At 42.7% G+C, this 27,390-nt stretch overlaps 1 protein-coding gene across 1 annotated transcript; it reads left to right on the top strand.

Annotated features, from left to right (window-relative positions):
* Window positions 1-336: 336 nt before the first annotated feature.
* LOC131571260 (neuroendocrine convertase 1-like) lies at window positions 337-26,883 on the top strand. The gene is made up of 12 exons (XM_058823906.1): window positions 337-375; window positions 2,501-2,641; window positions 3,111-3,187; window positions 5,576-5,664; window positions 8,385-8,557; window positions 18,426-18,638; window positions 19,753-19,853; window positions 20,854-21,087; window positions 22,236-22,267; window positions 22,463-22,596; window positions 24,215-24,376; window positions 26,527-26,883. Exons 1-12 carry the CDS (start codon window positions 352-354, stop codon window positions 26,881-26,883), a joined length of 1,737 nt encoding a protein of 578 aa, XP_058679889.1. The 5' UTR covers window positions 337-351.
* Window positions 26,884-27,390: the final 507 nt, after the last annotated feature.

The raw sequence follows: 27,390 nt of genomic DNA, 5'->3' as shown, positions 1-27,390 counted from the left end.
CCGTGTGTCACTCACAGGAGTTTCTTGTTAACTTGTATTTAATGATTTTCTGTGAATTGATTCTACAGTATTGTGATTTCACCAAGTTCTCTCCCCTAAATCTCACTGCAGTACAGTTTAAATAATCCTCTTCCCTGTACTGAATGCTGCTCATTTTGCTTTAGGCACCAAAATCTCTCTGTGTGACAAAAGCCCTTATACTCCAGGTTAAGAAAGTCCCAAATTGAAGAGGTTCACTTATCATAATTTTACAAATAATTGCAGGTGTCATGGGCAGAGCAGCAGTATGAAAAAAAGCGAACCAAGCGAGCCGCCGTGACAGACTCAGCTGAAAGCCTTTTCAACGACCCTATGTGGAATCAGCAGTGGTATCTGGTAAGAATTTGTTGCCCTGTGGAACTGGGGAAGGTGGTTGTGCCACCAGCTGCATTATTTTACCAGTATCAGAGTGGTTGCACAGAGGGGAATAAATTAAAAGTATCTTTTGTTAGCGTATGCTGTAAAAATGAGTGATCTCTATAAATAACATTTTCAGACAACCTTCTCTCTTCTGTGGAATGTCACTTCTACAAAGATCCTCGATCCATTACCATATCTGAAGCCGGCCATCTATTTCTTTATTAAAATTGGTAGTACAGAATACATATACCAGATTAAAACAAAAGCATCTGCATGCATGTGACAAGCACCTTCAGCTATATGAACTAGGATTTCTGTGTTAGAGGGTCTCTAAAGCTTGCTCACATGCTCAAAACCTCAGGGAAAAAAAATTTCCTGAGCTCCACAGTTTCTATCTGCATGTGTCAATTCAGAAATCCACTTGATCATTTAGATTTTACATGGTTTCTTCCAAGAGCCTGTGTTTCCATTGTGCATCTAGCTGTACCTTCAGTCTAGGATTCATTGCTTTTACAGAATAGGGATGGGATTAAAGGTGGGTATAACAAATCAGAAAGAAAGGTCAAGCACAAATGGGACCTGAGTGGCTGGAAATAATTTTCCTCAGCTCATCTTGGAAAAACAATATCAAAATCTAGGCTACTTTCCTTCTTTTGAACTAGGTAAGATGAATTATAAACCACATAGCACAAAATATTTCCTCGAAGATTCCTGCAGACTTCTTTTGAACAGAAAAAATATTGTTATCTGTAAGAATTTAGCTTTTCTTAGATCCAGAATGTCTGTTTACTTCCTTGCCGGTATCCAAAAAAGCAGGACATTTCCAAGATGTCTGTATTAGACAAACACACAAATGCACACATGATTCATAAAAGCAGTCAGGGGAAAAAAAACTGACAATGTTCTGCTCTCCAGGAGATTTAGTTCCTTTTCCCACCTATTTATGGTTTTCACTACTTTTCCCTCTAGTTTTCACAGATGAGAAACAAAAACCTACTGCTTAGCCTTGTTTGCAATGAACGTTGAATTTTTCTGATTAAATGCATAAAAGAGTTAGACATTTTCTTCCAAAATATGGTTTTTTGCCTTGTAGTGAATAACTGACTATTACCTTATTTTTATGATTTGATGGCAACAGTTTTAGCTCTATCCTGTGTACCTTCACACATCACCAGGAAAAAAATATTATTTGATGGATTCAAGAGAACAAAGTTTGAAATCTCAAATAATTTCCTGAGTGGAAGTAGTCGAGTACAGATAGCAAAATATGAAAGAAATTTCCCCCCATAACAAATTTCTTTTCCTAAACCTTATATTTTATGCAGTATTTCTTTGGAAACAAAGACACAAAGAAAACCTGCCATCAGCTAATGTAATTGCACACAGAGAAGGAGAAAGAAAGTGCTTCTTCTTACATCTCTGCTTTTACGGGGGCTGTAAGCATGTTTTCTAAATTATGCACTGCTCCTTTAGCATTAGAGGGGGAAAATTACCCATTTAGGAGATACTCTTCAAAAAACTTGCTGCAGAAGAGAAGGCTACACATGATTCATACTTCCAGCTGATTTACCACAGGAACACCAATGAGGGTAGTAAAGAGAAAATTGTGATTCAACACAGTTGTTGCCAACCAAACGACTACCTTAATTGTTTTACCCATTAATTATTTTGCTCTGGCTAACTTTAACATCCAAGGAGAAAATACACTTGGAGGAACTCCAGCTCACTGCACTGCGGGCACTGTCTTGGCTCCTCATCAAATGGAAAGAACAAACATTAGCAGGTCTGATTATTAACCCAGTGTTCCAAGGTCCATCAGTGCATCCTCACCACTCCTTTCAGTTTCTGCTGCCTACTTACCAAAAATACAAGGTGTTTTTTTGTTCTGGAGTGGTCTTCAGGGATATTTGTGCAGTGCAGTAAATCTTTTAATGCCGCAAGTATTTGATAAAATTAATTTTTGGTTTGTATTTGCAAAATTTGAGTGAAATACACACTGTTCTGGCTGAGATTGTTTACAGCATCTTTAGAATATGACTTTGGATCTGTTTGGTATAAATGGATAAAATACTGATATATTTGAATCCATTCTGTCCCACAGCAAGATGCAAGAATTACTCCATCCCTGCCCAAACTGGATCTCCATGTTATTCTTGTGTGGCAGAAAGGATTCACAGGAGTCATCATCACAGTCCTGGATGATGGATTGGAGTGGAATCACACTCACATCTATGCTAACTATGTAAGTTTGAGCATTAGAATGCTGTGGAATAGATTAACCAGTTGTAAATTTGATAAACAGACACTCTTCCCCAGCTCATTGTCTGTTCTGTAAGTCAGCTCCTGCAGTACAGAGACTGAAACACTTGCCTTAGGCATGATTTGGAGCCTGGTCTGTGTCACAGGAAGCTGAATGTCACTTAGCAATGGTAGCAGGGCAGATATTTTGTTGTTTTGTTTTTTCCTGCAGTAGATTTAGTTCCCAGACGCATTTGTATGTAGTGGTTTAATGATAAATTATTACAGCTCCATGAAAAAGTTATGGAATTGTTAATGGCCATCAAATTCTACCAGCTTGATTCCTGCCAATGAGGCACATCAAGTAAATAAATACAGACTCTAGAACCCATTTTGTTAGCAATTTAGAAATGCCTTTTCTAGTTGTCTGAATTAATTCTGCTTCTCCTTTTTTGTTTTTTTTTTACATGTAGGACCCAAAGGCAAGTTACGATTTCAACGACAATGATCATGATCCCTTTCCTAGATATGACCCAACAAATGAAAACAAGTGAGTAGCCTCACAGCTGTCTGAAGAGAACAAAACATTGCAGTGTTAGTTTGTGTGTTAGAAGATACAAGCGGAGAAATTTCTGTGTAGGTGTCCTGTGGCAATTATTTTATAAGAGGAAGAATTTGTGTAACAGAATCACTGCATGCTTGAGCTTGGAAGGGACTTCTGAAGGTCATCTGCTCAAGCAGGGAGCTCTAGAGGCTTCTGCCCAGCACGATCAGGATGGCTTTTGAATATTCCAAGGAGGGAGAGGCCCCAACCTCCCTGGGCAACCTGTGGCAGTGCTTGGTTGCCCTCAATGTAAAGAATCACTATTGGATGCTCAGAAGGAGCCTCCTGTGTTCCAGTTTGCAGGACCATTCTCACATAACATTGATATAAACACTGGGATAAAATTCCTAGATGAAGAACTTCATAATTGTAATCTCCCTATGACATCATCCCTATGATGTCCTGAATTTTTTTATGCCCCATGTAAGATGCTGAGGTATTTCCGCAAGGTGAAGGGAATAACCTATTCTTGTGCCTCTGTTTGTTTCTGGAATGATACCTCCCAAAGTATATTTTTACTTCAATACTCTGCTTTCCACTGGAAATTTCAAATTAAAAAGTCTCAATGGGTCTGTCAGACCTGGGCACATCCATCATAGTCCGGTTATGGATTTTGTACATAAGAAAGAGAACAGGAGGGACCTCCCTAGAAGCTGGTACACAAAACAGTCAATTTCTTAAACAAATTAGGATGCCACTACTCTCTGCAGATAGCAAGAAACTGATGCATTGGCTCCCTGTTTCCCATCACACAATACTGTAGCATTCACAACATAAATCATTGCATGAGGGAAAAAAAGAAAGATCAGTCTGAGGATAATATAGCCATGAATAAGACATTTGAAAAATAGCATTTCTACTTTGTTGCAGTGTTATTTTAGAGAAAGAAGCCATTATCCTCTTGTTATGATTTCATTATCTCTTAAATCTACCTGTATTGTCTCTAATCTTTATTAATAAGTAAATGGAATTCAGCCCAGAAGCATTGAAGCATGTCACTGAATAAAAATCTGTAGCATTACATAATACAATGCTCTTACCTTGAGACTTATGGGAAGGATTGCTGTATTGAGGAATTAGAATCACCCATGGGGAAAAGAATTGCATAGAAAAGAGTTTGCTACAAGAGAAAACGGGGACAATTTCAAGGCTCACTGTCACAGACATCTTTTGTGAAAAATCCTTTCTTTAGGATTTTTCCCTCTTCTAGAAAGCTGAGGCCCCAGGAAGAGAATGTAAACAATGGTTATCTGCTGCTGTGAAATGCAACAGGTGCACCTGTGATTGGCCCATTGTGGAGAGTATTATTAATAGTTGGTTAGCTGAGAAAGGCCACGCTGAAATAATGCCGCTGGTTAAGCTGAAGGAGAAAAGTCAGCAGTCAGCAAGCTAAAAGGAAAGGTCAGCAGTGACCTTGCTGCAACATGAGGATAGGGAGTTGAGATTAGTTCTGAAATATCCTAAGAATATGTAGAAAGTATCAAAAGTAGAACCATAGGAATGTAGAAGTAGGCGTAGATGCTGATATGTAAGCTGACCAATCCTGAGCTCAACTTTTGCAATATGTATGAAGCTCATTATTAACTGTATTTAACCCGCCGTACTAATCAATAAAATTGGGCCTGTAATGATCAAACGGATGTCTGGGTCTCCTTCCGTCGACAGCCCATGTTGCATGTTTACAATTAAGGGCCAATCAGAGACCGAGCTCTCTCTGGGACAGAATCAAAGAGATCTCCTTTGATTATTCATTCTTTTTCTATTCTTAGCATAGCAAGCTTCTCAAATTTTCTCTCTATTCCTATTAGCATAGTCATAATGTAACATATATATCATAAAATAATAAGTCCAGCCTTCTGATAATGGAATCAACATTCTCGTCTCTCTCACCCTGAAAAACCCTTGCAAGCCCAGTAACAGCTCACTTTCGGAAATCCTACATAAATGCTGTGATTTAGAAAAGGCATATCTAAATGTGTGATTAAAAAGTATTGGTATCATATTTCTGTCTGAAGACATATTTTTAACTCCATAATTTTATGCCACTTTTTCACTCTGCTAAAATACTGGTATCTTCAGTGAGATTAAAGAAAGCATTTATCGTCTCATGGAAATGTTTCTTTTGAGCATGAAGTAGGTGAATTATATTTAATGAAGCTTAGGAGAAGAAAGTATTTTTGTATCATATAGATACAACTCAAAAGCTCTTCAATAACTGCATATTGCATTAATTGAAAGGAAAAGTTTGAACAAATCAAGGTCCTTGATGAGTCTTTCTGTACAATGCAACAAAGCTGTTATGATGTGTTCTTTATTCTTGCTGTATTTATTCAGGCATGGGACACGGTGTGCAGGGGAAATTGCCATGCAAGCCAACAACAGAAAATGCAGAGTTGGAGTAGCCTACAACTCCAGGGCTGGAGGTAAGGAACAAAAATAATTAGATGTCTAATGTGAATGGAAACAAGACAGATGCTGAGTATTGCCAGATACCATTAATCTGAAATATGAATGATTGGTCATTCTTGGAAAACATTTATCTTGCAGTATTATAAGCTTCAAAATCCTGTCTGGCAACAGTGCTGAGTGACACCTGTACATGACAGGATTTCTTTAATGAAGTCTGGAATTGGATTATGAATAGATAGATAGATAGGTAGAATATGTAACAAGAGCAGCAATAGTTCAGGTAAGATGACGATGATTATGATGATAGTAATAAAATTAATAATCATAATGTTAAGAGTATCAACAACAATTACTAATATTACCAACAACAAAAATAACAGCAACAACTTATAATTTACCTGGAGTTAAGACAGTATCTTTTAAGGAATGAAGGACTAATTACTTTTTATTGTTTATCCAGGGAAGGAGAGGGATTCAGTGGAGTGAAAGTAGGAGTACACAAAATTATACCCATCAATATTTGCAGCATATTGTTTCCATTTACACAATCACATTCAAAAGTTCATGTCAGCCAAGTCATGCAAACTGCTGTCCTTTTTGTTTCAACACCTTCCTTCTCTACTTCACCACAAGTTAAATTTGAAAACAAGTAAAGTCTTTCTTGCCCACCAATCAATATTGTTATTTTGCTTTTTAATCAGTGACTCAATCTGCTAGTTATTTATGAAATTATCATGATGTAGGTATCAGTTGCAAATGGTTATTTAGCTCAGAGAAAGTTATTTGTACAGTCCTCCTTTTTCCATTATTCCCTCTTTTTCCTTTTAAACGATGGGATGATGAGTGGCAATTGACACCCATAACTGTCGTTCCCACCATTTCAGCGTGGTGTTTCCTTGGCTCCCAGTCACTCCACTGAGCTGTCATGGATGTCAGTTTTGCAGTTTGCCATTGCCATAATGCATTATGCTGTCATGATCTGTTTAAATAAAATATCTCACTCATAATATGAAGACGTCAGATTTTCAAAGGAAGGCAAAATGGATGAAGCTGCAAAGATGTCTGAACTCCCACTGTGCCCATATTTTAAGGCTCTTGCATCTACTGAGGAGATTCTTCCACAGCTATTTGCATGTGATCCGTGCTCATTTGCAAATGCAAACTACAGATCTGTGCAGGATGATTTATCTAGGAAAGGGAAATAACAGGAGGAAAAGCAGTCTAGCAATCCATATTACCCAGGCAGATCTTTGCTTGGCATGAGAGAATCTGGAAATTCTGAGCCGACAGGAAAAAAAAGAGTAATCAAACCATTCTGAGTTTAAGACAATCCTGGGTAAGTGGTGTTTTTAGTACCTGAGGCACAGGATATACCTCAGTGGGTTTCCCAGCTTTGTGAGTGATAGTGGAGCAGCTGTGGTAGAGAGGATTAACTCCTTTTTCTGACTTTAACACTAATGAATATGAAATAATAAAGCTCAGCTTTATCTCGGAGGTATTAGGAGTATTAAGAGGTCAGTCTTTCAGGAAAATAATTATGCTTGCAGTCTTTCTTTCCTCTGCTTTATAGCATGAAAAAAAAAGAAGAAGACACCTAGCTGCAAGGTTAAGTTTGGAGGTTTTTTGTTGTGGGGTATTTTTGGGGTTTTTTTTAATGGAATGACTACATTTTGCCTGCTGAGCTTTGGCAAAATTCCCGTTTTGTGGAAATACCAGAAAATGAGTAGTCATAATTCACCAACTGCCAGCAATGGTGCAGCTGCTGTAGTACTAACCTGCCAAATCCAAGGGAACCCAGACATTTTTATTGCTTGTAAACACAGGCTGAATCCTGACTGAGGTGACTCATATTGCTGCTGTTGCTGTGAGAGCCATGCCACAGTGGGAATTTTGCCAGATTTCTGCTTTTTCTGCTGTCTTCCAGCATTGGGCAGTAGTAGCAGCCCCACTGCAGAGCTGTGGCTTTGCACAGCAAAGGATCCAGTGCAGATGAACAACTGCCTGCACCTGAATTTTAAGTACCACTGAGTTTCAGGCTTGCTCTGAAGGAGATTAGATCATGCAGCTCCTAATAAATTGTTAATGTCTAGATATCTCTGGATTGCTTACAGCAGAAAAAAAACGTGGCAGAGGAAAAACAGTGAGTTGTTTTGTTTTTTCTGTGGTGAAGGTTGAAGAGCTGGTGAAACTGCAATGTCACAGAGACAGCAAAACCTTTAAGGACTGCTAGGGACAAGTGCTTTGGTCAGAACGTTCAGAATTACACCTTGAACTAAAACTCCTAGAACTCTTACAGACAAATATAATGTTGATAAAACCTATTTAATTTCAGCGGCATTTTAGCTGTTTGAGAAGTCTTTGTTGCAGATCTAAGAGAGAAGGAGGAAGAAGAAAGAGAATGCAATAAGAAAAAAGCAGGAACAGTAAGCAAGATCTCTTCTTTGGTCTCTGTAGAAGGAACAAAAAAAAAACAAATAGGAGACTAAGAAGATTTTAAGGGGTTTGTGGTGGGATTTTTGTACAAAAACACTGAGCTTTGCCAATAAAATCTAACTGCACTGTTTTACATTGACAGGAGCTCTCTTCAATACTTTTTATGTGAACAGCAGTTGGCTGTGGTTGCAGCACTTAAGGCTTAATTTTACTGGAAACATTAAAACCGGTTAACTAAGACAAGGAGGAGGGAACAGAAAGTAAATTCAGTCTGCTTCTGGGTTTTTTTTTCCCTGTGAAGGTATATGGATGCTGGACGGAATAGTCACGGATGCTATTGAGGCCAGTTCAATTGGTTTCAACCCAGAACATGTGGATATTTACAGTGCAAGCTGGGGCCCTAATGATGATGGCAAAACTGTGGAGGGGCCTGGGAGACTGGCACAGAAGGCTTTCGAGTATGGGATAAACCAGGTATGATACTTCAGGGGAAAATAAAGCAAAAAAATTTAGCAGAGACAAGGGTTTTAAAATGGTTGACACCAGAGAAGAAATGAAATAGGTTTGTGCTGTTTTGCTTAAATATATTTGAATAGGTATAATGTATTTTAATAGTGCAGGTGAGAGAAATTTCCAGCCAGAAAGGACTTTTGAGAAAACACCATTAGGGCTTTCTAAACTGGTTTTTAGCTGCTAGTCTCCATGGATAACCTTTTTTTTTTTTACACCCTTAATTTTGCTGCCTTGGTCTCACCTACCACCATTCTCTGCTGCTTGTTTTACACTGAACAGTAATTGGATTTCTGCACTGGAAACCCATACAATTTAATACAAATTCCTGCTTCATGAATAATTTGCTATGTGAAATAGTGATGCATTTTAGCACCCTGTGGATGAGCTTGTATTGCGCTAATTGCATTAATTTATAAATTGGTACATGTCATGATCCAATTAAAATGAATATAGTACAAATGCATGATGAGGAGTACGGGGAGAAATATTTTTACGGGTTTCTTTTTTTCATGTTACACTCTTTGGATCTGTTGGGTGATAAATAGGGTACAAACTGAGAGCTGCCATGAATTTATTAGTCAATTTTCTAGCTCTTGCCAGTGAGGTGAAAAGATATCTAAAGATGGAGACGTACTAATAAAGAGAGGAAGAGTGAATCATAGATGGGAGAAGAGAGAAATAGCTTGAAGGACAAACAAAAAGAAAATTTTGTATAAAGGGCAATTAACATCATTAGGCAGAAGAAGAAAAAGAGAGAACAATTTAAATGCTGTCCGCTGACAAAGACAATATGAGGGAAAAATGGAGACAGAGTAGAGAGCTTGTAACAGGTTATATACCCATAAGTGTTGTAGTGTGTTTTGTTAGTTTATTTAATTGCTCACCCATTTTCTGTATTGTTCCCCACCCTGTTTGATAATGGTTCTGCCCTCCCTGTTTTTCCCGCCACAGACTTGTCTATTATGTTGTTCCCATGGCAACTCGCGCCACTGGGGTTGTCAGTCCTTTTAGTTATATAATTCCTCCTCCCCCTAATACCCTTAAATGTACACTTGTTTCTCTTCCCTGGGCCCAGTCAATCACCCCCACTCCTCCTATTTTACCAGAATCTTCTTCCCTAGGGGGGTTATGATTGGCTGTGGTCCCGGGGCCCCTCCTTTACATTGTATTGATTGGGTTTTCCCTAATGCCTGTTATGTTAGGTTCACCTCCATGTTCTCCCTTATTGGTTCTGTGTAAACCCCTCCCTGAAACACCCTCTCCCTTTATAGCCTTGTTCCACCCTCCATTCCTGGTCTCTCCCTGGTTGTTGTCTTGGGCATCACAATAAACCCGACTTGACCCCATCGAGAGTCCAGCTCCTTATTTCCCGTCATGGTGGCAGCGAGACCAGTCCACAGTGAGCACAGCCCAAGGCCTCCTGACGCCCAGGGGTACTCGCATTGGATTGCAGCTGGGTGTCGGCCTACCCTCTGCTAGCCGGACACTGACCTCCAAGGCCAGATACACCTCGCCGCAGATTGGCGCCCAATGTGGGGCCTGGCTGCACTTCTGAACAGCTGGACGCCAGACCACCGGACCCCGCAGACTGGATTTATAATTCCTTTTGGCCGCCAAGCTACCCCTGGTAGTAGCAGACCCCGTTCTAGGGGTAGTGCTCCCAGGGGACCCGAAGCCGCAACTCCCCACCCCTCAGGAGGGCTTCGGCGACGGGAACCACCTGCCCGAGTTTTGTTTGCACCACCACTAGACCAGGTAAGCCCCGGACTCGGTGGCTTTGCCCCTGTCTTTTTAAGTTTCCCTGGGAGTCCATGCCCTGCATTGGGGACCGCTCTTGACCCTCCTTCCCTTAAGGGCTGATCCCCAGGCAGTGTTTCTTTCCCTCACTGCTCTTCTTCTTGGGGCAGTCCTCACCCCTTTTGTTTTTTGTTTTTCCTTTCCTGTGGGGTCTGTATCCCCAGACTTGGGGCCAGATGCCACCACCCTACATCCCTTCTTTCCCTTCGTTGAAACCCCAGACTTGGGGACAGCGGAGGGAGCAGGGGCCAGCTGTGTGTGTCTCATTTTAGTTTTAGTTTTCCTTGGGTGGGTGGAGTTTTCCACCATGGGATCTTGCTCCTCCTAAGGCGACCTTGTCTAGGGTACCTTAGGAGAACCATGGGTGGAGGGTAGAGCAAATGGAGTTTATTATGTTGTAAAAGATTTGTTACTTGGGGGAGAGTTTTCTGCCCCCAAGAAAGAGTTGAAGTTGTTGGTTAAATGGGCTTTTTCTCATTTTCCCGAAGTTACCCCAGAAATTGTAAGAGAGCCACAGTTTTGGGCAGCCGTTCTGGCAAAATGAGATAGCTAAGTTAATTCCGGGGAAACACAACTATCTCTTGTGGCGTATTGGGTGGGCAAAGTGTTAACTACGCTGCGCCCGCCCGGGAAATTGAGCAAAAGCCCATCCTATTCTAGTTTGCTCCCCAGTTCTCCCAGTTGTCGTGCCCCTACCCCTCATTCCTTACCCTCTTCCCCCAGGCAGGAGCCCTCGAGAGGGATTTTAAAGGCCAGCAAGAAGCAGGGGGACCATCTCGCCCCTGCTCCCTCTCGACCGGCTCGGCCTCCTCCTCTGAAGGGTCTTGGCCAGACTCTTCGGAGCCCTCTTCCCGATCCCTCTGTTCCTCTCCCCAAGTCCCCAGTTGTATCTCCAAAGGTTGTAAGGTTTGCTGATGTTACCCAAGATGGCTCCCATGGAGCCCAAAATGGCAGAGACTGCATGGTCTTTCCCGCCTTTACCCCTTCTTCTACCCAAAATCCCTTTCTTCCAAAAGACAACCCCTTCCTTTCCCCTGACCCGTCCTCTTTTACCGTTGCTCCACCCTCAGTTCCTCCCTCTGTTCCACCCTTTTCTCCACCCTCGGCTTCTCCCTCGGCTCCGCCCCCTACTCCACTTATTGCTCTGCCCCCAGTTAACCCCTCCCCAACTCCTCCTCCATAATCTGCTCCGCCTTCAAGCTCCACCCAGAAGGCGGAGAGAACTAATTTGCCCCACCCAAGCCGGTGCCCCGCCTCAGCGCCAGGCCACGCCTCAACCTCCTCCACTTCCGGTTCCCACACTCCTCCTTCTGGTTCCCACAGTTTGTGTTCCGGGGGAAGGGGTGGGGGTGGATGACCGGAAGCTAGGGCAAGCGCCTTTATTGGAAGCTGCCCTGGTCATATACCACCTCAGCAGTGAGGGGGGCTCTCTGGCCCAATGGGTGCCTTTAGCACAAGCCCAGATTAAGGAACTGTGCAAGGCCCAGAGGGAGTTTTCCCGGGAATCTGAGTATTTCCGGGGGCTCCTTCGTTCGGTCCTTGCGCAGGGAGATCTGGTACCTGCCGACCTGAGAGCCCTCTTCTCTAGCCTTTTAGGCCCTATGGAGTTTAGGGTCTGGGTGGCTGAGTGGGGGAGGGAGATTGTGGAGGTTCTCCCAACGCTTTGGGGGAATCCTACCACATCTCATGACGCGGATGGCACTCAGGTGCTCTGTGAAGAACTTCTGGTGGGCACAGGGACTTGGGGAAGTGGGGCGGCGCAGGCAAGTGCACTATTCCCACAGCAGCTTTCAGAGACTGGCAAGGCGGCAGGGCAGGCCTTCTATAAACTCGCTTCTGTCACCTCTCAATATGAGGCAGAGGAAATTAGACACGGACCACAGGAACCTTACCTTGCGTTCGTAGAACGTCTCTATCAGTTTGTGGGTGCAGATGTTCCAGGAGACAAGGAAAGGGAAGAAGTGTTAAGACAGATGGCCTACCGGAACGCCAATGCGGCGTGTAGGGAGGCCATCCGGTCCCTCCCTCTGAGCCCACAGCCGACCATCGAGAAGATGATTGAGGCGTGCGCAAGGAAGGTTCCCCTGCAAGACCCCAAGGCTCGCCTCTGCTGAACATCAGTCGCCTTTGCCAAACTGCCATTCGAGGAATTCCCAGAAGCCGAAGCTGCAGCCGCCAGTGGACCATTAACACCGGGGTCCAGCAGGAGGACCACGGCCACCCATCCCTGCCACCTGTACAGGAAGATGGGGCACTGGATGCCGCAGTGTCCCATGAGGCAAAAGTTCCTGGAATGTAGGAGGAAGGAGGAGGAGGGAGAAAAACAACAAAAAAACTAGTCGTTGAGCACAGCCCCTCCCTGCACGATGACAGAAATGTGGCGGGCACAGTAACATCTGGCGGGGAGGGGGGAAAGAAGGGAGAGCCACCACACGCCCTACCGGACTTGTCGTATTTAATATCGGACTTGACAAATTGCACCTGTGGTATTCCACCCCAACCTGCACTTACCACCTGGTTGTCTGCTTCCCCATACAGGCTGCAGCTCACTAGAGAAATTCACCTCCCTAATAGTGATATTCAGCTGGTGTCTGCTGACCTCCAACATTCCGGTCGCTGGAGGAAGTTAGGACGTTGCAGGTGGACCATTGTCGGGGACACAAAGCACACACAGCAAGACCTTTACATCGTCCCAGGACTGGTCACCACAGACCAGGACAGTTTCGCGGTAGGGCTGTACTGTGTCTGACCCCCACTTTTCCTCCCCAAAGGTCAGGTCATCGCCCAGGCCATCCCAGTTCCAGATGAGACTCACTGGACCAAGTCATCTGAAGATTCATCACCTCCGACAGTGGCCTGGGCGCAAGTAGTGGGGAGGGAGAAGCCCCGCCTAACATGTCAACTCTCGTTGGGCGGGGACTGTAAAATCATAAGGGGTCTTATAGACACAGGGGCAGATGTGACGATCATTCCGTCTCAGAAGTGGCCATCACATTGGGGCTTGCAGAACGCAGCCAGAACCATTCAAGGTGTAGGAGGGCTCCAATTGGTGAAACAATCTAGGAGCATTGTGCAAATTACAGGGCCAGACGGGCACTTGGCTCCAGTACGTCCGTTCGTAGTGGATTACACCGAGCTTCTCTGGGGGAGAGACCTAGCCCAGTGGGGAGCCAAAACTGACCTTCCAGAGGCTCCCCAGGTTTTTTGGGCAGTGGCCACTGAGGAGCACCAGACCTGGAAGCTGGAATGGCAGACTGATGAACCAGTACAGGTCTTGCAGTGGCCACTTAACAAACAAAAATTGAAGGCACTCACCGAGCTCATTCAGGAGGGCAACTTAGGGGCAACATAGTGGAGACTATGTCTCCCTGGAATTCTCCAGTCTTTGTAATCAAGAAGCCCAACAAAGATAAGTGGCGGCTCCTGACTGACCTCCACCAAATTAATGCACATATTCTAGACATGGGGTCTCTCCAACCAGGGATGCCCTCCCCAGCAATGCTCCCCCAAAATTGGAATCTGGCTGTTATCGATATCAAAGACTGTTTCTTCCAAACTCCTCTACACCCTGATGATGCCCCGCGTTTCGCTTTCACAGCTCCCTCCATCAACCGTGAGTCCCCAGCCAAGCGCTATCACTGGTGGGTCCTCCCACAGGGAATGAAGAATTTGCCGGTGATCTGTCAGTGGTATGTCGCTTCTCTGCTGTTCCCCATTCATACAGCCCTCGGGGATGCCGTCGTGATACATCACTACATGGACGACATCCTCGTTTGGGCACCTGAGGATGATCTGCTTGCCGATGCGCTTGACCTAAAAACCAATGCGTTGGTTGCTGCAGGGTTCGAGCTCCAGCAGGACAAGATTCAAAGGATGCCACCTTGGAGGTACCTGGGCCTTGAAATCACAAAGTGGACCATTGTGCCGCAAAAATTGGCAATTCGGACTAAAGTTCAGACTCTAGCGGATGTTCACCAGCTGTGTGGGTCTTTAAATTGGGTGAAACCCTGGCTGGGTATATCCAGCGAAGACCTGGCCCCCCTTTTCAATTTGTTGAAAGGGGGAGAGGGGCTTAGTTCCCCTAGGAGTCTCACCCCAGAGGCTCGGTTAGCACTGGAAAGGATCCAAAAAGCTATTTCGGCCAGGCAGGCCCACCACTACCATCCGGGCCTGCCATTCAAATTTATCATACTGGGAAAGTTGCCACACCTCCATGGCATTATCCATCAGTGGGACAGAAGCCTGAAGGACCAGGGCTGGGGAGATAAGCTTTTAATCATAGAGTGGGTCTTTCTCAGCCACCATCGGTCCAAAAGAATGACAAGGACACAGGAGCTGGTAGCCGAACTGATCCTCAACGCAAGATTGAGGATCAATCTTCCTTGAGGAAAGGAAAATTAAATAAGCTCTGATAAACTTGCCTTTTTTTTATTTTTTAAGACATTTTTTTCTAGAAATGATGAGGATCAAACAGCAGCATATAGAAAAAGTTACTCATTGAACCTATACTCTGTTTTTAACTTGAGAACCTGAGGAAAGCTGCTGTATCAGGAGCACTAAACCTAGGCCAATGAGATCAAGAGTTGGGCTGTAGGGTGAGCAGTGGGATATTGCAAATAGCGGGTTTATTCTGTCTCTGTCTGTCGCAGACATTTCTCCACAGAAATCCTTTCTTTCAGATTTCTGCTTCTTCGGGAGGCCAGAGGCCCCCGAAGAGAAGGTAAACAATTATTATCAGCTGCTGGGGAATGCAACAAGAACACCTTGATTGGCTCATTTTCTATGTTTATAATTAAGAGCCAATCACCAGTGCAAGCCAGGGGACTGAGTCCTTGGCCACAGCTTTGTTGTGGATTCTTTTCTATCTATTCTTAGCTTAGCTAGTAGCTCTGCAAAACCTCTCTCTATATTCTTATTAGTATAACTATAATGTATTATATATATATCTTAATAAATCAAGCCTTCTGATCAAGATACAAGATTCACCGTCTCTCTCTCACCAGCTGCACCCACACAGGTGCGGTAATATCTGGTGACCCCTCGTGTAAGAGCAAAGATTAATCTGATAAGACCAGAGGAGCAAAATTGCTGCACTGAGTAAAAATCCTGTATGTGTAGCATTTGAGGGTTGCTTTGAAGTGACCTCAGAAAGTGGATTCAAGCCAGGAGCTGAAGAACCGAAGATCCTGGTTTGGACAGAGTTCACAGCCAAGGCTGACCACAAAGAGAACTTTCTTCTGGAAAACCATCATGAAAGATGATGGAAAAGAGCAGCAGACCTGTGGAGCTGGCCAGAGCAAGCTGGATTCTTGAAAAAGGTACTGTTCACTTTTCTATCCCTGAGGGTTCAGCCGCAAGAAAATTATGGCTGTTTATATGGGGGAGATACCCTTTGAAGTACGTGGTTCATTTTACTCCTTCAGAGAAGAAACTCATGGCCCTCTGGAAATATTGGTGCAGGGAAGACGGTTTCCTTTTGTCAGAAACAGATATCTATGAATTCTTTCGATGGGCAAAGCTTTTTGGGTTCTTTGCTGATGTCTTATATACTTTAGATGTTTTTGTCTGGGAGTGCATGGACTCCATTATCCAGCGTGTCTACATTGAGGGACGCGTGTTGCCTTCTATCTACCCAGCATTTATAAAGCTTTTCCCAGTCCTGAAACACAGAGCAGCTTGTTTTCAATGGATCTCTAATTGTTATGGCCAGGCTCCATTTCCACCGCCCTTGGCAGAAGACCCGGTGGGTGATGACTTTGGGCTTTTTTCCCCCCACTGCTTCGCGGCGGGGGGGGCTGAAACTTCGCGGCCCGAAGAAGTTTTTTTTACTCTTGCTCCGGAGCATGCTCAGATGGAGTCTCCTCCTCCCCCCCCTTCTCTCTCTCCGGGGGGATGGGAGCGGCCGCTCAAGCCACAGCCGGCCTCTCAGACTCCGCCTTCAGACATGGGGGCGGCACCGGTCTCTGAGGTTTCCTCCATGGCCCTGCTAGAGCTGTCACTCCAGGAGATCCCGTCTCCGCCTCTCCAGGCGGTCCCGCCCGCGGTTTCACCGGCCTCCCTGCCCCCGCCAGAGCCTGTGTCGGAGAAGGCAGAAGAGACAGCACTTCCGTCGATTGACCTGTTGCTAAGCAACAGCGACGCTCCGCCGCTTCTCCCGGCTCTGCTGCTGCCGTGCCTGCTGCCGCTTTCAGAGCCAAGGGACGCGGCGGCGGCGTGTTCCCGCGCATCCCCGCCACTTCAAGCAAAGACAGTCCCAGAGTCAGCGGCAGAAAACGCTGTTGAACCTGCGGGACCCTCGGAGCAGCTCGCAGCGGATCCCACGCTCAGCGTGGTTCCCTCCCCAGTTTCGGCTCCCTCCCCGCTGCTTCCACTGGACATCCCAGCAGTCGCCCCGGCGGGGGGTCTCTCCTTCCATGGAGCGGGGGCTGCCCGCCAGCTGACTGTTGTGGCAGTCCAGCTGCCTGTTTTTAAGATCAGCATTCTCGGTGGTTTGGGGGGTGGTTTTTCGGGGATTGTCCCATGGAGGCCGCCGCCTCTCTTGTGCCCTAGTGGCATGGGGGGGCAGGTGCATCCAGAGAGTTCTGCCTTTGATCCCCAGCCCGGAGGGGATGGGGATGATGCCACGGGGCGGATGAGAGACAAACCCGATGCATTGCAGAGGGAGAGGGCACAGTTGGAGGAGACCATAGCTGTTTTGCTGTGGGAAACGAACATCTCCAGACCCCAGATGGGATTGCTGGGGAAGGCTTCTATTTCCCTGCTGCTGGCATGCTTTAGTGGTTTAGGGGAAAGGAAGCGTCTCACTACCCGTGCTGCCATTGTGCTGGCAGCTGGGTTCAGGCCTGTGGATATGCACAGCCTTCCTTATGGGTTTGGCCTGGGCTGTTTGGCTCAGGAAATTTCTGGGCCGGGCCCACTGCGAGGCCTCCTTATGTTTTTGGGGATTCTGGTTTGTCCTACCGGTCCGGGTCCCCCTTTGTGAGCCAGTTTTGTGGTACCTGGTCCAGCATGGGCCAGGGCCCCCAGGGCCTTTCCTTCTCTGGCACTGCTCTGCCCGGCTGCTGCTCTTTTGTTTTTCGATCAAAAAAAAAAAAAAAAAAAAATTAAAAATTAAATAAAAAAGATTGAAAATACTGGGCAGCAGCTCTGAAGCGCTGAAGCACTGAAAGGCCAGCAGAAAGGACATTTCAAAATTCTTCAAGTTGTTTCAAATTGTTTCAAATTGTATTAAGACTGTCAATGGTTTTTGATAACTATTGATGGAACTCTTTTGCAGAAGTCTGTTTCAGGACCAAAAGGACTTACAGATATTCCAAGGGAAACAACTTCGGCTCTTGGACTGTTCCTGAAACTCAGCTGCATGGACTTGAATTCTCTTTGCATTGTTTCTTGCAATTTTTCTTATATTGTAGGATTGTTTTAGTGATTTGTGAATATTCTATATTTTATAGGTGAAGGAATTTCCTGTTCATTCCACATCAGCATTTTTCTTTTTTTTTTATACAATTTATAAAGGTGAGATGTCGCAGACATTTCTCCACAGAAATCCTTTCTTTCAGATTTCTGCTTCTTCGGGAGGCCAGAGGCCCCCGAAGAGAAGGTAAACAATTATTATCAGCTGCTGGGGAATGCAACAGGAACACCTTGATTGGCTCATTTTCTATGTTTATAATTAAGAGCCAATCACCAGTGCAAGCCAGGGGACTGAGTCCTTGGCCACAGCTTTGTTGTGGATTCGTTTCTATCTATTCTTAGCTAGCCTAGCTGCTCTGCAAAACCTCTCTCTATATTCTTATTAGTATAACTATAATGTATTATATATATATCTTAATAAATCAAGCCTTCTGATCAAGATACAAGATTCACCATCTCTCTCTCTCAGAAGGTAATATCTGTCTTCCACAGTGCTTATGGGAATTACTCCTCTTCTATGTTTGCTATATTAGGCTTTTTGGGGAAAGGAGTTGTTAAGGATACATTCTGAGATCTGAAATATCTGTGATAACCGTTCATTTCCTTTTTTTTTTCCTAGGGTCGAAATGGGAAAGGCTCCATTTTCGTGTGGGCTTCAGGGAACGGAGGTCGCCAGGGTGACAACTGCAACTGTGATGGTTACACTGACAGCATCTACACCATCTCCATTAGCAGTGCTTCTCAGCAAGGGCTCTCTCCCTGGTATGCAGAGAAGTGCTCCTCAACTCTGGCCACAGCATACAGCAGCGGGGATTACACTGACCAAAGAATTGTAAGTTGTTTTTACCAGTTTCAGAACAAACAGAAAAGTATGATATATGCAAATAATAAACAAAACATCCTAAACGCTTGGCTTCCAGTGCCTGCTTTATGTTATGTGGTTAGTGCCTTTTGGAAAATTTAAGGGATCTGCGATCCAAAAGGTGATTGTATTCCTCTATTCTTCTACCTTAAAGCAATGGTTAAATGAAATCATTGTGTCGATGCAGTCAAATCAATGTGCTGAATTTGTCTGCGGTTTGTGTATGAATGTGGTCTCTGTATGATTTGATATGGCACTATTCTTCACAAAGGGCAAATGAAGAGAGATTTAGAGCAAAAATAAAATCTGTGATGTCAGGGCCGCTGCTCTACCTTGTCATTACATTTTTTAATGCAAGGGACAGCAACCACAGTGAGTGGCTCCAAACCTTCCAAACTCGGCAAGCAGGCATGCCAGTCTGTGTGCCTTCCTTAATTGTGCTGAAGAAAATTGGTGTGGCACAATAGTGCTGAAATACCTGTAATTTCTGTCCAGCCCTGGTTCATGTTAATTTTACAATGCACTGCACTGATGGTGATTAAAACAGCGTCATTCCAAGTTAGCTGGAGATCAGTCCTTACTATGTGGCTTCTCTTTATAGTCAAGATTTAGATAAATGGGCTGATGAGTTTGGTGTTTATTCATTACAAATTATAGTTCTTCTGCTGAAGAGGGAGCAGAACACCAATGCTAATCCTATGAGTAATTTCCTAGTAAGCAGTAATTTTGAATGTTCTAGGCCCAACACAATGATCTGTTTTCATGAATCACCAGTAAGGCTGAAACACTTATTGTGAAACCTTTAGACTAAAATAAGATATTCAGAGTGGGAGTATTTTGTTCCAACAAAAAACGTTTTGATACTAAAATTATAGTTGAAGTAAAAAGAGTGGATTGAAATATGAACAGATTTAAACACTCATCCCTTTTTCTTGCTGTGAGGAGTGTATTAATATGCACCAAGGAAAGGACACATAGTTGCGTTTGCGAGTATGGATACTACAGTATTTACAACTGTTTATTTATGCTTTTTTTCTTTTTCTTTTTTCTTTTTTTTTTGGTAAGTTTTATTGTTTTCTGTCAGACAAGTGTTGATCTTCACAATGAATGTACAGAAACTCACACAGGGACTTCTGCATCTGCACCTCTGGCAGCAGGAATTTTTGCTCTGGCGCTAGAAGCAAAGTAAGATGTCACACCATCACCTTTGAAACTTCTTTCTCTCAGACACCCCACTGACTTTCCCAAAATGCCTGCTGTAAGAGGCACTACCTCATACTGCAACTCCACTTTTTATCAGTCAGGCAAAAGTCAGTCCACTTTTTGTTTCCTCAGGCTGATGACTAAAAAATGAGCAGCTACTTGCCCCAACACCTTCCTAGAAAAGCAGAACCAATGCAAATAAATCATGATGACTGAGGAATATTTTGTGTGTTTGTGTGTTGGCAACAGCATTTACTGATTTCTGGTCAGATGCATCTAAAAGTGAGTGTGCACATGGAATCAGGAGAATGTGATTTGAAGACAATGGGCTGCAGGAGTTTAAGCTAAGCCTCAGCAAATGTGCAGAAGAATTTCTGCCAGTGACAAGGCATAAAAGAGAAGGTGACCAAGCTTGTCTGTCAGAGCAGTAAGGGAGCAGGCAGGTTTGGATGCTGTAGGGCAGGTAGTCAGAATTTAGGCCTTGGGGAAGCTAAGAAAGGATGGGACAATGACTTTTTTTCACAGAAAACACTTTAGGCAATAGTGCACAGGTTTAATGCTTGTATTATGTAGATTCAGCTCCATTTTCTACTGCACATCCCTTTGATGACATAAGCCTATATGAAATATTAGATGTTAAAAATCAGATTTTTAAAGAGTAGAGTGAGTCACAGATGGAATCAAATACCCAGTTTTCAAAGTCCTGGCATTAAAAAGTGAGGTAGAAAATTCTAGTGTTGCTAGCTAACTTTGAATACCCGAATTGTTTTGGAGGATTGGACTCTTGCTAGATACCCATTCTTCATGGACACAGAAATCTTGTGCTCCCAGAGAGGTATTGTGAGGATAAGTGCAAAATGCTGTGTGTTATAAAGCAGTGGGACGCCATATGCATTTGAAGCACATTCTGTTTCAGTCTAATAATTGATGGAAAAATGATAGATAGCCCTGAAACAACTAACCAGAAGCATTTTCCAAACAGCCCAGATCTAATGTGGAGGGATATGCAGCACTTGGTAGTGTGGACCTCAGAATATGACCCACTGGCTGGAAATCCAGGATGGAAAAAGAATGGAGCAGGACTGATGGTCAACAGCCGATTCGGGTTTGGGCTACTCAACACCAATGCCTTGGTGGATTTAGCTGATCCCAAGAGATGGAAAAGCGTACCAGAAAAGAGAGAGTGCATTGTCAAAGACAAGAGCTTTGAACCCAGGTAAGGATTTGCAGTTACCTATTGTAATAAAGCCTGAAGGATCATATTCTTCACAGATTGCTCTGAACAGGAATAAGGAACTTCTTTTGATTCATTTAGTTTTGCCAGACTGTATTCCCCAGAGGCAGGCAAGCAACATTGCTTCTTGGTTTGTTTTTTTAGTGTAAGACTGATGGAAATTACTAGCATGAAGCCTTAACAAAGACTAAGATTATTATATCTGCTTGTGCAGACAGTGTATAAAAGAATGATACCGTGAGGCTGAGCCCAATCAGCAAGGCTGTGAATTTTAGACAACCATCAGAAGAGAGATGAAAAGATACTGATGTCTCACAAAGATTTTTTAAAAATAAAAGTGTCTGTAATGGGTCTTAGCAATTCTTCTCCTGTGACAGGCTTGTATATGTTGTAATCAAGGTGATATATTTAAGTTTAGTAATGTCTGCAGCATTTCTCTTATGAAACACAAATGTGTCAAAGGCTCACTGAAAAGTCTTATGAGCCACATGCCAACATCACAGTGAACCTGAACAGATAGATTAATTATCATTAGTCCTTGGGCTGGTTAATCAATAAGGATACCTAGACTCTTTTTGTCTCTGCATGTTGGCATATGGATTTTTTCCAGAAAAAAAATATCAGTTTCAATGGCTGAAATTATACCATGTATACCATGTATGTCATTCTTTTTCTATATTTATGGTGTTGCCTTTAAATATATTTATAAATTGTGACAAGGCTCCTTGGGGCTTCTCTGCTCCTTATTATGTAAATATTGCTCCCTTGCTTTTTTTCTTATACATAAACAAGCCAAACAAAATTTCTCCCGTGCAGTGGAACCTCTTTTGCTGCAGAAATGCTTTATGAGCTGCAGCATTTTTGCAATAATAACAATGCAAATGCATTTTTTCACCCTGTTGGAGGACCAGGCTGTAACAATATACATCCAGTCACGAAAATAAAAAATCTCTTAACCAGTGAAGAAATCATGACAAGTCTGTAGTGGTTTCATAATACTGTATGAGTTTTACCTTCAAAACTTCCATTTCAGAAGTTTCTTGAACAGCTCATCGGTGGGAAAGACTGGTTGTGCCTGACATCTTCTCCTTATGCTTCTTTTACTTGTGTTCACTACCTTTTCGTGCCAGAGATAGAACACTGAACAAGATGTACCTTCTTGGTGCGACCTAACAGCTTGTGCACTCCTAAGCACTGCTGTAAAAATAATGTCAGGAGCCACTGCTAAAGGAGGCACTGCTGAGCAGTGTATTTTCCAGGTCACCTCTGCTCGAGGCAGTGTGCAAAGCTGACAAATATGAAAAGTAGGAGCAGGCAGCACATGGACAATCAGAGTGTTGATCTTGCACCCACACAGGGACCAGCACTGTCTTACTGGCTGAGAGAGAGAGGGACAAATCTCCCAATGGATTCAAGAACTGGGACTTCATGTCTGTCCACACGTGGGGGGAAAATCCAGCAGGCACCTGGATTTTAAGAATTACTGATATGGTGAGTATGCCTGTATGCTAACTAGCTGTGTTTGGGAGCTAAAACAGATTAAATGATCACTCATCACTACAAAGCACATTGAGTAATGAGCCTGCTCATTAAGCAAGATTATGAGAGGCTATTGACGATATCCAGCTGGGTTAAGGATTAAAGAAAAAAGGTAGGGTCAAATTTTCTTGTTCTTTACATATATGCAACGCCCCATTCCCATTTCACTAGCCCATACCTCTAAAAAAATTTCAAGCTTGTTTTTTTCAGACACATATCACCAAAATTAATCACTTGATAAAGTTTTCTTTGATTCTTGGATAGAAATATTAAATGAAATTAACACATGGTTAACTGGAAATTCTTTTCTGCAGAGAAGAGCACAGCATGGATCTAGTCTTCTTTTGGTCCATATACATAGCTTTCATTACCTGGGAACCTTTTGAATTAATGATTTTTTGGGGGATCTCAGTGATCTATTCTGATGTATACATTCCCCTAATTTCTTTCTGAGAGTATCTAGTGCTGAACAACGCTTAAGGATTAAAGCTGAGTAGTCTACAGATATGAAATAAATCAGTTCACTAAAGCTACCTGGGGAATATGGATTAGAACAGCAAGACACCAGAATTAAGCTGCTTGGTAGGCAACTGAAAAAGAATTCCCTTCAAAGAGAGAGTGATCAAGCTCACTCATTGAAGTTGTCTGTTAATAAGCTTGTCCTTAAGGCTCAGATCTTGCCAAAAACTGAAAGCTTCCTGTTGGACACCGAGCCTTCAGCCCCTATTGGCCTCAAATTGTAAACAGGAGGGTGTTGCCAAGAGCTGAGCAGATGGACAAGGCACCGGGAGTAAATATTACCATCAGCAGTGTAGTGTTAATGCTGCAGGCTCATAGATAGCCCCATGGTTACAGATATCCTGCTCTTTGAATGCATTTTGTGGAACAAAGTTGAGAAGAGCATTTTGTTTGTCAATTAGCCCTCATTTCAAGTGAAAGCTTCCTGAAACTTACAATAAAGCAAGATTTTTGTCCTCAAGGCATAATACACTCAATCCTCACCTTGTAGGTTTTTTCTCTAGTTTTTTCTCTACTTGTCTCTTCCACTTTCTACTTCTATTTCTACTTCCACTTCTATTTCTACTGCCACCAAAATTTATAAATAAACATTTGCTGCTTTCTTCCACACACTGTATTTCAGGTTGCTGTTGTACACCACATAATAAAAAAGAATAGTATTCTACATTGCCATTTCCAATGTTAAGTTTTATAAGGAATGACCAAGGAACAGCCTAGTGAACAAGTTGTAATAATGCAAAATACTGCTTCAGTAACTTCTAGTATTCTGTGTTATGACAAAATTCCATTGATGCTTACATGATGAATTAATAATTATGTTACATTAAAATGTGAATATTTTATGTGGTTAGGCTATTTTATTAAATCCCACATTCTAATATACTCTGTCTCTACTACATCTGGGGTTTTTGTGCTTATGAATCATACTCCATAGGTAGGTATTGAAAGCCTGATAATTTGCTTTGGTCGCTTCTGTGTACTTTGCATTCAAGTGTGTATTTTGCTCTTTTATGTCCTGAGAGCCCATTCTGATGCCATGCTTGTTTTTCAGTCCAGGCGAATACAAAATGAGGGGAGGATTGTAAACTGGAAATTGATTTTGCGTGGCACTGCTACCCAGCCCGAGCACATGAAGCAGCCACGTGTGTATACATCCTACAATGCTGTGCAGAATGACAGAAGAGGAGTGGAGAAGATGACGGATCTTGTGGAGGTAGAGTTGTATTGCATTTATTCCTTACATGTTTTTCAGTTTATAAAAAAATGTTGGTTTTTTTGGTGAGGTTTTTGGGGGTTTTTTTTGCCTAGTAAGAAGACACATATTTATTTTGTATTCATTTCATCTAACTCCTGATTGGTTTTGAGTGTATATCGTAATTTTGCCCATGTCAACAACTAATATTTTTATGTGTCTCTCCTTCAAATTGCAAAATGTAAGGAATTTGGGATCATAACAGGAAATTGCTCCCAAAGCAAGGAACTCTGTGGCTAATGCAGCTGAGTGGTGGAAGGAGGGAGGAAGACACCTCTGACAGACACACTAAATTGATGTAATTCTACTGAAAACGAGTGTCACATTCTAAAGGAAATTTTCCTGCTGGAGAGCTTCCAGTGAGTTTGCAAGGAATTTCAGAAACAAAAGGCTTGAGAAAAATCAGGGACTCTTTGATTCAAAGGTTTGGCCCAGGATCTGTTGCTGCCAGATCCTTTAGCCGCCCCTGTTTACCCTACAGATAGCAGTGCTCTAAAAATACAACAAGGCAGGGTGACCCTGGGTTGCAGGATGCACAGGATGGTAGTAATGCACATTTTCATAGTGCTTGACTATGTCAACAGCATCAGAAAATAATCCCATCACATCAAATTGTCTCCCCATTAAGTAATTAGGACATCCATAAAGCACAGATAGTTTAACCTTCCTCAGACAGGTTATGAAAGGTGAGTGTGATAATGGTCTCTAAATCCATTACATAAATGTCCCCAGGTCTGGCAGCTGCGGGCAAAAAAAAAAATTGGAAGAAAGTAAAAGTGGATTCAGCATTTGCTGTAGTAGAAAATGGGTGGACATGGTAAAAATTACATGAAGATAAAATGAGTGTTCAGTTAGAAATGCCATTCTGGTTTGAATGAGGAAGCTCCTCAGGCATATACTAGTGTTGAAATAAGATCATGCCTCTCACCAGCTGCTCTGTGAACCTGTACTTGGGATTGGCCTTCCAAGGTCTCCTAGGTTTGTGTTATGCTCACCCATTTGCCATACTTCACTGCCTTTTTCTCAGGTGAGATCATCTACAGAAAAGGTTTCAGGGAAACACTGCGTCCATCCTTTTCCTGAGAGTACAAGGCACAATCAGAACTGCAATCACCACTGCATTTTATGTTTCCTTCATTTAGAGTGCTGTGTCTCATGACACAAGAATTATTTCCTAAGACTGGGACAAATCCAAATACTATAATATGTATAAAATGAAATGTTGTATTTTGCCATCTGAATTTATAAATGCCTGTATTGTGGAATCTGAATTTATAAATGCCTGTATTGCGGGAGGATTTGATATTTTTTACAGTGTAGTACTTTCAAAAGTTTGTTTCGGTTGATGAAGCCATTTATTATAATGGTTAATAGCTTCTGAAAAATAAAAGAATTAAAAGACACTCAAAAATATATTAAGGGAATTGCAGCAGTTAATAAATAACCTAAAATACACTTTCAGGAATAACTTTGATCAGATACTTAGATAAGGCAATGTAAAAATACACTCACAATATTTGGATAGGTAATCTAAAATACACTCACAGAAGAAACTTTGGAATTAGAATATTTGAAGAAGAAGAAGTGGAAGCCAATAAGTTAAAGTGACCTGCCAACCCGTTAGGATCAAGCCAAGTACAACAGTTACTTCAGCTAAGTCATGGAAAAACATGCCAAGGATAACAGGAAGAAGACCAAATTAGGAAAAGCTTAAAATTTAACTAAGGAAGACCAAGAATTCCCGGAAGACTCCACCTGCCTATGAATATGCATGTAATAAATGATGTAATCCTTGTTTAAAATTGTATAAAAACCCGCTTTTGCTGTACATAATTTAGAAATCCATTTTGTGATTTCTCTGACGCGTCGTAATAAAATACCTTCTGCTTATCTGACTTAGGCTGAGTCTCTTAAGCAGTTATTCTCGCCTTTTGGGGCAAAATTCGGCATCATTGATAATGGTCTACTTGTTTTCTAGATGCCCAAGAGGCTCCTGAATGAAAAAATGACATTTTCCCACACACAGGTGGAGATCACCATCCAGAGCAAGCCTTAATCCAGTCAGTCTTTCATTGACACCTGACCTTTTTTCATGCTAATCTGTGTTCTAGGACCATACCACACTGGAGAGCCTGAGTGAAAAACCCAAGGCCACAGAAGACACCAGCAGTGACAAAGCAGAAGATAAAACCCCTTCAGAAGCCATGCTGCATTTACTGCAAAGTGCTTTTAGCAGGCAGATGGATCAGAAGCAGCTGCCAAAGAAGACTGCAAGCGAGAAGTTAAACATTCCATACGAACACTTCTATCAAGCCCTCAGAAAATTGAACGAGCCCTCCCAGTTAAGAGGCTCAGAAGAAAGTCTGTACAGTGACTACGTTGATCTTTTTTACAATGACAAACCTTACAAGCATAGAGATGATAAACTGCTGCAAGCGTTGGTTGATATCATAAATGAGGGAAATTAACTGTAGGGTATGGCACTGAGTTGGAAATATTCGTTCTCCCCACCTGTAGTTTTTTTTCCAAAGTCTGTGTACACTCTAGTTGTGTGATTGCTGCTTTGATTGCTTCATATTTAATACAAATATCAAGGAGGGGAAAAACGGGTGTAAGGGGATAAGACAGGAAAATTACACTTTTTAGTATAATCTTTTTTCAAAACCTTTCTTCAGAGTAGATTTGCCCTTTCAGGCATGAAATGCAGTAGTACTCCCCTGAAAACCCTAATACTCTATTTTAAACAATTTTCACATTGCTTATTCTTCCACCCTCTTCACTTAAGCATGCAGTAGGATTCAAAATCTGAATTACCAAGCAGTTTTGAACCAAATTGCCAAAGCTATGGGGATATATTCTCATCCATGGATTTGTCATGAATATTGCAGTCTTTGTTATATTTGTCATTTATTCCGATTTAATACTTGCAGCCAGTACTGCTTCCGTCATAGGTGTTTTGTTCCTCCTCCAAACAA

Source organism: Ammospiza caudacuta, chromosome Z (genome assembly GCF_027887145.1).
Source record: "Ammospiza caudacuta isolate bAmmCau1 chromosome Z, bAmmCau1.pri, whole genome shotgun sequence".
NCBI lineage: Eukaryota > Metazoa > Chordata > Aves > Passeriformes > Passerellidae > Ammospiza > Ammospiza caudacuta.
Note: the sequence above shows the minus strand (reverse complement) of the source record. Positions and strands in the feature narration are given on the sequence as shown.